The following is a 10505-nucleotide window of genomic DNA, read 5'->3' as shown; positions in this document are numbered from 1 at the left end:
TACATTATGAGTTGCTACATTTTGGATTTGGGAGTCCCCAACAACAGATTGACATGCATGCAAGGTCAAAAAACACTTTCATCTTCTTATAATATGCATTTATTTTTACCTTATTTGCTCAACGACTCCCAAACGATTCGTTTTCATTTACTTAGAGCTACTACACATTGCATGAAAGGTAATTTTCTGAAATCCATAATAGGAGCACTTTTTAAGACCCAAAAGGTATAAACTGTAGAGAAATGAGATTCGATTAGTTTAAATAGTTATATGGTATTGTCTTTTGAATGGCTTTCTGTGTAACCCTTCAGTTCTATTGTGCTGTTCTCATTTTGTGAATGCTGCATTTTTTCTTATATGGCATCCCCATTTCATTGTCACTCTACCTGCTTTATGCGATTTCTAGGAATTTTGTGTTCCACCCTCAGCAGAAAGCACACCACACACCTGGCCCGTTAAATCCCGCCCAGTTGACGGACAACCTTACTGACCAATCACAGCGCAGTATTCGATGGGCGTGTCCGAAACTCCTGCATTTGCAGACGTCATGTAGCTCCACTCAGACCAACCTTTAGCTTAGCCCTTCAAACTATTCCTTTATTCCGCTAGATTAGATTTGGGTCGCTCCTTAACCGGTCGTATTTAAGAAGCTGGAGGTTGATAACGCGGGACACACAGCTGCGAAGGCCGACCGTTCCTCCGACAGCTTTATAGAGCTCTATGTTTGGTGTTCAGAAGTGAATTTCATGCGTTAGCTCGAGCTGAACTCCAGTAGTAACAGCAGTCATGGGCTCCAGAGCTTCATCTCTACTCAGAGAAGAGGACATTGAAGAAATCAAGAAAGAAACTGGATGTAAGTAGCGGTTTCGGGTGGATTAATAGCGTTTCTGGGTTATATAGACATCGCTTGAGAGTTTGGAAAATGATGACACATGTAATACAGAGCTTTTTAGGAAGTATTTCGTGTCCTGTGATGTAATGATATATGACTAAACGCCTTCTAAAACTATTTTAGAAGTATGTTTTTGTGCTTGCATCTTGAAGAAAGACTTGGTGGAACCAGTTACAGGATCCAAGATACACTCTCTTATAGATATATAATTTAAAAAAATGTGTATATATATATATATATATATATATATATATATATATATATATATATATATATATATATATATATAATTTATATTATTGGTTAATAAGAAGCTCAGAGAATGTTATGCTTCAACTGCCTAGATAGAGATATAACATCTGGTCTGTGTGTGTTGTGATATGAGTGGGGCGTGCATTGAGGGGCAACTGATGCATATCTCTTACAAGCTGCAACTGTGTTTGTGCATATAAACAAGAATTACATGATGCATTCATGTTTAATGGATTTAACTGGGTGCAGTTATGTCTGGATCGTGTTTTCACTGATGTAAATAATTAGATTTTAATGATACCATGTGCACCTGTGCAACTGCACTTCGAGCTCTACAAAATGCTATGAGGGAATATAATTTCCAGTCTCCGCCGTCTCTGTGCTTCGGCCTTCTGTATACGGATGAACCACAGGGAGAGAAACATCCACCCCCACAACATCTAGAAATAGACTGGGGATATGCTTTATACATTATTGGTGCTGTATGGGTTATATGTTAGTCTTTATTTTGCAGATCACACATACCAAGCTCGAAAGGTTTTTTTTAGATGTTTTGAATAGCTGTTAATATTCATAGTTTCTAATGCCAAGATTTATATGCATGTGTTTTTCATATGCTTGTAAACCCAGATTTTACTACATTCCTTCAAAGCCACATAAAGTGCTCTCCTTCTTGTAATTGTCTGTTATTTTCTGCTCTTGTCCTCTGGTGTGAAAACCTACTGGGTAGAAGCCAGGATTTCACACCGCTTCTCTTTATGTGGTTGTGTTTTAACTCCTGGCTGAACGTCACTGTGTGACTTCCTTCATCATGTTGGATGGTTCTGTGTTCATTCACCTCATTTACTTGTGTTGATCAAAGTCTGAATTATTCTGGAAGATGTTCCCGTGATGTGGTCAGTAATTGGCTTTCCATGAATACAGACTCTGCCAAAGCAGCTTTTCTCTGGTGACTGGATGTTTCAGTTTACAATGATTTCTTTACAAATGTATTTAGTTTGGCTAAATTGTGTTGAAGTGAAGGGAAATAATCCAGTTAGTGCCCATTATACATCAAGTATCCCAGGATGCACCTTATGAAATAGTTTGAGATGCAAAAACAGCAAAGCTGGAATCCAAACCAGTCTTATGAAATGTGTTCCTTTTTGTCTTTATTCATTTGGTTTGATTTTTTTTTTTTTTTATGAAAACAAATTGTAAAAAACAAAACAAATGTGAACAAATAAAGTCCAGAATATATTTGTAATATATTAGCCTAAATAAACACATGCTTATTTATAGAAAAAAAATAACAAAATAGGAAAAAAAATATTTATTTACTTCCAGGATATTTGTTACATTTTGTCCTTTTATTTATTTATTTATATATATATATATATATATATATATATATAAATTTACTTCCAGGACATTAGGCATATTGTATTAATATATATTAAAAATTTTAATTAGTTTTTTTTGTATTTTATTTTTTACTTGCTTGCTTAAATCTAAAGTACACATTTTTTTCTATAATTAAAATATATAAAAGTACACATTTGTTTTAGTTTTATAGAATATGTAGCCAATGCAAAGTACAAATGTATTTATAAAAAAAATCTGTATTTACTTAAAGCACTGTCACTCTCATGTTTTTCTTTTTTATTTTGAAATAAGTATCAAGTTTCAACATTTAAGCGTGTCCGTGTCTAAATGGTTTTCGTAAATCCTGTCTACGCTGATCTCAATGTGATAACTCTTCTGTGACGAGACGTTCACTATCTCTTGTCGAGTTTGAGAAATCTCTGGTGTAAGGTCATTCAGATAAGCTTTACCCAGTACTGTCCATCTGATGATCACATCTGTGACTTGAATGTTCACTGTCCTTCCTTAACCAGACCTTGTTGTGTTTGTGTTTTCCAGTCTCCCACAGTCAGATCACTCGCCTCTACAGCCGCTTCCACAGTCTCGATAAAGGAGAAAATGGAGCGCTCAGGTATGACATACGCCACTGAATGACATGTGTTGAGTAACAATGAACTTTAACAGCATGTTGTTGTAACACCTTTGGCCCTTTGTTACGTCTGCATGCTCGCTTTTACTGAGCATCCTTTGATCGTCTCCATTTGAATGTTTTCTGGCTCTCTGGTTAACATTCTCACCATCCTCAGGCTCTGATAGTTAATCTGTTAAGGAATGGATAGATCAGTGTTTGAGTTTTGACTGCGAGGAAACACGTTTTTCCTATTACACTGCTAAAAATATGACTTTTATTGTAAATATTCCTTGTAAGCTATGAAGCTTATGAAGCGTGTACTTCCTTGTGCCAAAGTTGTTTGCGTAACGTCCTCTGTGTGTCCTCATAACTAACCTGTACACACTGAGATTATGATCAATGAAAGGTAGTTATAAAGAAGATGAGAAAGCCATAACACAGTGGCGATGGTTAAATCCAGGTGATAAATGAAGCATTTATCACACACATTGTCCACAAGTTTTGCAATGTGTTTAATTGTTGTGCATTTGATACTTGAAATGGATTTGATAGCATTTCTAAAGGAAGTTTAATGCATGCCATCATAGCCAGATAGAATAAACAATGGTGTGTTTTGAAGGATTAAAACAATTTTATTTATTTATTTTAGTTTATTTTATTTTTTGGAGAAAAGAACTGTTTTTTTTTTTTTTAAGAAATTATTCATTTTATCCAGCAAGGGTCTATTAAATTGACATCTTTTATTCACATTTATAATCTTGCATAGGTTTTCTGTTGTTGTTGCTGTTTTTATACTTTCTATGTATCAAAGAACCTTGAAAAATGTATTTCCACAAAAATAGCTGCACGACTGCGTTCAAAATGAATAATAGCAACATAAATGTTTGTTGTGAAGAACATTAACATATTAGAATGATTTCTGAAGAATCATGTGACACTGAAGACTGCTGAAAATTCAGCTTTTCATTACAGAAATAAATTAAGTTTTTAAATAAATTCAAATATAAAATTGTAATAATATTTCACATTAATACTGCATTTTTGCTCAAATGTCGCTTTGGTGAGCACGAGACTTCTTTCAAAACCCCCAAACTTGTGTATGGAAGTGTATAATATCCCAACTTTTTACTTGAAAACGGACTCTTTTGTAAATCATTTCTGTGACGTGTCTTATGAAACTAAACTCGTTCTGTTTACCAAATATGCAGAAGTCACAAGTTGTGTTCTTGTTCTAATCGTTTGTTTTTAATCGCAACATCCTCTGTGGTCTGAAATCAGCTGAGAAGATGGCTAGGTCAACAAACGTCATCAGCGATATGGTTAATATTAAAAATCCTCCAGTGTTGATGACTTTCTGTTCTTGTTATCACCCCAAACATCCGTCAGGCTGAGATTAGAGATGCTGGCTCATGTCTGAACAGTAAACAGTCTCAGAAATCAGAGCGAGGTGTGTGATGTTTCTTAATGTGGAGGTCACTCCGTGACTTTCCTTATGCACGACAAGGTTACTCCCAGAAATAATCCATTATGAAACTGCTTTTTCATTATTGTGATGTGATTACAGTTCTAACTGAGCACAGTAATTATTACACAGTATTCACCATTACTCATATCAGCCATTTAAAGGCTGGTACACGTCAAAGTATCCTTTTAACAAGTCCCATTTTCTCCGAATTAGGGAAGGGCTTTCCTGCTTTATTACATGTTACATGATCCAGTGAGCACAGAGAGACGTGCGCAAACTGAAAAACTCTTACTGCCTCAAAGTAAAAAGCCTGAAAACAAACAAACCATGTCAGGTTTTCAGCAGCTTTGCTTCTCACTAAGGAAAACAGCTTTTCATTCGAGAAGGACAGTTTTATGAGAATAATCAATGTGTTATTAAATAAGGACGGTCTCTCGTGTTACTGTATGCACCCGGCTTGTTTCTGTCGGTGTATCCGTGTGCAAAACCTGAAACTTATCTGGCAGTAGGTTTGCGGTTTATAGGTATAGTATTATGTGAAGCATTCGTATAGTTTGTATTTTTTAATTTATGTATAGGTAAACGTTTATATAGAGTATATATGGGTTTGTACTGTTTAACTTCATGATTGTCTGTAGCACTGTGGTCCTGTGAGGCATGACATTTGGTTTCACTGTATGTCCACACATGTAGCAGAATGACACTAAAGCTCAACTTGACTTGATGATTAATAATAACCCCTCTCTACCTCTCTTTTTCTCCTTCTCAGCCGAGAAGACTTCCAGAGGATTCCCGAGTTGGCCATAAATCCTCTTGGCGATCGGATCATTAATGCCTTCTTCCCAGAGGGGTGAGGAACCTGACATGTGACATTTGAAACATCAGCTCCATCTTTTATTGCACCAGTATAATACAGTGTATACACACAGATCTGATTTAATACTGTTTTCTGCTTTTACAAAGAACAATGAACTGCACAAATGAAAGAAAGCAATTAAATAGAAGTAAATGGAAAAGAAAAGACTAATGGGTAATGAGAAAAGGAGAAATATGTGTGTGTATTTCACACAAAAAGCAAAGAAATAAAAATAAGAAAATAATAAATTTGAACCTGGGTTAATCAAATTAATATTTTTGTATCTTTTGTTTTTTTTGGCATTGTGACATTGTTTTCATGACAAAAAATGTTTTAATTATGAATATATATTTACACGCTACTGTTGAAAGGTTTTAGGAATGGAAACGATTTTTATGAAAATAAGTTTTTAAGACAATTAATGTAAAAACCGTAATATTTTGAACTATTACAACTGTGTGTGATGATAGCTGAATTTTCAGCATCTTTACTCCAGTTTTCAGTGTCACATGGAAATTCAGAAATCATTCTAATGTGCTGATTTCCTGCTTAAGGAAAAAAAAATCTTATTAATATCAATATTGTTGTGCTGCCTATTTATTTAGAAAGTTTTACAAAAAAAAGTATAGGTTTCTGATGAATAAAAAGTTAAAAATAACAGCATTTATGTGAAATATTTGTATTTTTTGTATAATTAAAAATATATTTACAGTCACTTTTGATTAGTTTAATATTTCCTAGCAGATAAAAGTGTACTGTAAAAGACAAAATGTACTGACCTTTTTGAACTGATTTTTTCAAAACAGTCATAAAAAATGGGGGAAATGCCGTTACAGTTTATGAAAATAATGTCACAATGAATTATGGTTTAAATAATAGGTTTCAATTTCCGTCTTCTAAATTATTTTGGTGGTTGGGGAGGTGTTGGGGTTTGAGGGCAAATTCTTGAGCGGTTTCATAACTTTTGTCTCCGTTTCTCAGAAAATGTAGTTTCCATAACATTGTTTGTGTGAATTTTTGGCTGTAATAGTGATACTGTATGAAATCACATTCAGTAACTTCTGTAAACCCTATCATTACTGTCTCTATTGTGTGGCTGGTATCTCGTGGTTTGTTTGAATGTTCCTGTGGGCTCAAGAAACCACCTTGTGGGCACGTCAGTGAAAAACATTGAGTCTAAAGTGGGACAGCAGTTTCGAGTTTAGACATCAGCGAGTCTGTCTGGGACAGCATCTGGCTCTGCACGCATTAAAACCACATCAGTCGGCCACTAGTGGTCAGTTTTAAAGTCTCTGTGTGTCTCTCTCATGTATTTCAGTGAGGATCAGGTGAACTTCAGGGGCTTCATGAGGACTCTGGCTCACTTCCGTCCTGTGGAGGATAACGAGAAAAACAAAGACCCGACTTCTGGCGAGCCGCTCAACAGCAGGGCCAACAAACTCCTCTGTGAGTCCAGCTCAAACACCTCGCATATTAATGTCAAGGTTTTGTTTGTGTCCACAATAATATTGAGCAGCACCATTGTCAATATTAATAATAAGAAGAAATGTTTCTTGAGCAGCGAAGTAGCATATCAGAATGATTTCTGAAGGATCATGTGACACTGAAGACTGGAGGAATGATGCTGACAATTCAGCGTTGCTTCACAGAAATAAAATAGCATTTTAAAACGTATTCTAATCGAAAACCATTTTAAACAAGGACCTCCATGAACATTTTTAAATGTTATGTTTTTAATTACCACTTTAAGCTATTAAGTTTGAAAAGTCTCAAGACAATGAATGAGTACGAAACTCATTTAATCCCATTTAAAAACTTAATGGCCAAATAACAGATGCATTGAAAGCTTTCAAGAATGGAGCAGTCTCTAAGCATTTAAAAGCAGGCAAAAAGTCATTTCCCAAATGGAAACAAATCGCTTGAACAGATCCTGGTCTTAAACTTGCTCTTTTTTTAAGGATCCTGTAAACATGCTTTAGCTGCTCTTAATCTCTGCCCAGGAAACCAGTTCTCTGTTACCAGTCCCTGCAGTGTGTTCATCTTGCACAAAGTGATGCGACTTTAAGCTTTTAATAATATTTTGTTTTTTGCAGTTGCTTTTCGGTTATACGACCTTGACAGAGACGACAAGATCTCTAGAGATGAACTGCTACAGGTAAGAGAATTGTGCTTAATGTCCCGTCTCTGACAAAAGAACGCTCTGTACGATCTGAACAAAGAGCCACTGACTCACCTGCCCTTGCCATGTGAAACCAGCTATTCATCTCCACAGCAGACGCTCTGTTAGACAAGGAAAACCCTATTACTGATGTATTTCAGAGGATCAGGCTTAGGGGACTTCAGGGACATGTCATTTTTACTTTCCTGTCAAACATGGAAACAGAATTAACCCATGGTATTCTACTGTTATATTTTAAACATTTTCTTTGCTTGTACATATTACTAGATTTTTTTAATAATACAAACCTATGAAAGGCTTGTAAATATATTTTTTAACATTTTACAAATGCAAAACGTATAAAACCGTTTTATACTGTTGTGTGATGTAGCTACAAAATATTTCTGAATTATCATTGCAATGTGTAATCAGTCTAGAAGCCCATGGGAATGCTTATCCTTCTATTCATTCCCGTTTGGGAAAATTCATTTATTTTAACAAATCCCTTTGTATTTACCCCCTTAAAGGTACACCATATATTTATTTTACTCATTCATAGTTGGATTTCTTTTGTTTTTGCTGGGTTTATTCCACTCTGGGAGCATTGGAATTTCACATGCCATTTTTTCCTGAAAAAAATAAACAACTTAATGAAAAATTAACTTCTAGGAAGCATATGCAGTGTGTCTCATAAAATGTAAAGACTTGCATCTAGTATACTTGTATTACTTTACTATTACTGTGTGGGTCAACACTCATTATAAAATCCAGAATGAACCTTTTTTGCAGGTTTGTTTCAGTAGATGGTGTTTTTGAACCTCAGGAGTCTTTGGAAATAAGTAATTTGGAAAAGTGCATGCATGCATGGGGAATTGCAGTCTGCCCTTGAGCCACTTGATGGCCCCAGATAATAATGTGAAGAATAGAAGTAAAACAGAGACTCAAACTTGCGTGTTTTCCAGGTTTTGAGAATGATGGTTGGCGTGAATATTTCTGATGAGCAACTTGGAAGCATTGCAGACAGGACCATCCAGGAAGCTGACACTAATGGAGACATGAGTATCTCATTCAGCGAGTTCACCAAGGTAATGCCAGGAAAAGCAGTAGGTATAGGACGAGAATAGACCACCCAAAGATTCAAAAATAAATAGCTGAAAGTGTACTCCTCTTCAGGCCATTCAAGATGAAACAGAACTGCAGAAATTTTGCATTAGATCACTTCCTCACCAGTAAATCCTCTGCAGTGAATGGGTGCCGTCAGGATGAGTGCATACAGCTGATCAAAACATCACAATTATCCACAAGTAATCCACACAACTCTATTCTATCAATTAACATCTTGTGAATAGAAAGCCACATGTTTGTGAGAAACAAACCCATTGTAAAGGCGCTCTAACTTAAAACCGTCGTTGCATGCCAAAATAAGCATCATTTATTCCTCCAGTGAAAAAGTTAATCGCCCAATTTTCCTCTCATATCAAAATCCACCAAAATATTTGGTCTTTGAGTTGGACAGATTAGAAAGCAATATTATGGCTTGAAAATTCATTTTCAACTGGAAGCAACAAGTTAAAAATGTCTTGATGGATTCGATAATTTGTTTTACATTAATTGATGGACTGGAGTGTGGATTATTGTGATGTGTTTATGAGCCGTGTGGACTCACATTCTCACGGCACCCATTCACTGCAAAGCATCCATTGGTGAACAAGTGATGGAATGCTAAATTGTTCCCCTAAAAATATTAAAAAGTTTGAATGATTCCAAAGTTTTTGGGGTGATTTATTTATTTTTCTCTCTTCAGGTATTGGAAAAAGTGGATGTCGAACAGAAGATGAGCATCCGCTTCCTTCACTGAAAACCAAATGTGTTCTGAACTCTGATTGGAGACCATCAGTGTCACGCCACCTGATTCTTCTCTGTGGGTTGATTCATCCTTTTTAAACATGATCATGTTGTCATCATGTTACGTTTGTTTCAATCATCTATCACTCTTGAGTTGCTTTTGCACTAGAAGGCCGGATCCAGTGCCTTCACTTTTCTCAAAAGTCACAGAGGCTTTTATCTTGTGAAATTCTATTTATTCCGGCTGTGAAAGCAGCTTATTAAAACTTTCCAAATGGCGAAGCTGTCACTGAAATTGATACTGACGGATGCACAATTCGTCACCTACTTAAAGGCCAAATCTTCAGAGAAACTTTCCTTCTCACCCCTAGAAATAATATTTTGTTCCACAATACCTCATTATAAGGGTGGATAAGGCTGTCTTGATTCTCGTAATTTATAATGATCTTAAGTCAACACATCAGAGGGAGTGAAATAGCTGAATGCCTCTTAACTCAGAAAAATGTATTTTTCTCTGAATTTAAGTTTTCTTTAAATGCCTAATAAAGAGAAGAGAAGCGGTTCATTTGAGTATTTGAGTTATTCTACACTCCAATTTCATTTTTAAATAACATATGGATAGTCAAGACTTTTTAAAGGTGAAGCGTGTAATTTCCGGTGTCACTGCGGTATCGAACAAAAATAAGATCTGTTTAAGCATCCAAAACTTGCCAATGCAACATTCCCAGAAATGATAACAGAGTATTAAACCGTACTAGATGTGATGCACACCAAAGCTTTTGGAATGAAATTCACTGGTCATCTTAAAAGTGCCCCTTTTATGGATTTTTTAAAATGTCCTTTCATGTAGTGTGTAACAGTGTGTAGTGTGAATGAAAACATCTTTTAAAATGTAAAAAATGAATGAAAACTGATTTCAGACAGACTTCTGAAGCAGCCTAACGGCTTGATGATCTACAGCTAAATTTAGAGAGCTTTTGTGCTAACTATATCAATATTTAATTACTGCAACATTAATTTTGCACTAGAAATGACATCGAAAGTGGAAAACGTTGATCAAAA

General features: G+C 35.5%; 1 protein-coding gene across 1 annotated transcript; it reads left to right on the top strand.

Annotated features, from left to right (window-relative positions):
* Window positions 1-526: 526 nt before the first annotated feature.
* LOC113056657 (calcineurin B homologous protein 1-like) lies at window positions 527-10006 on the top strand. Its single transcript, XM_026223451.1, has 7 exons — window positions 527-853; window positions 3047-3119; window positions 5354-5434; window positions 6759-6886; window positions 7534-7595; window positions 8561-8683; window positions 9403-10006. Exons 1-7 carry the CDS (start codon window positions 787-789, stop codon window positions 9454-9456), a joined length of 588 nt encoding a protein of 195 aa, XP_026079236.1. The 5' UTR covers window positions 527-786; the 3' UTR covers window positions 9457-10006.
* Window positions 10007-10505: the final 499 nt, after the last annotated feature.

This window comes from Carassius auratus, chromosome 38 (assembly GCF_003368295.1).
Source record: "Carassius auratus strain Wakin chromosome 38, ASM336829v1, whole genome shotgun sequence".
In the NCBI taxonomy this organism is placed as follows: Eukaryota; Metazoa; Chordata; class Actinopteri; order Cypriniformes; family Cyprinidae; genus Carassius; species Carassius auratus.
This window is presented reverse-complemented; position numbering and strand designations above follow the sequence as displayed.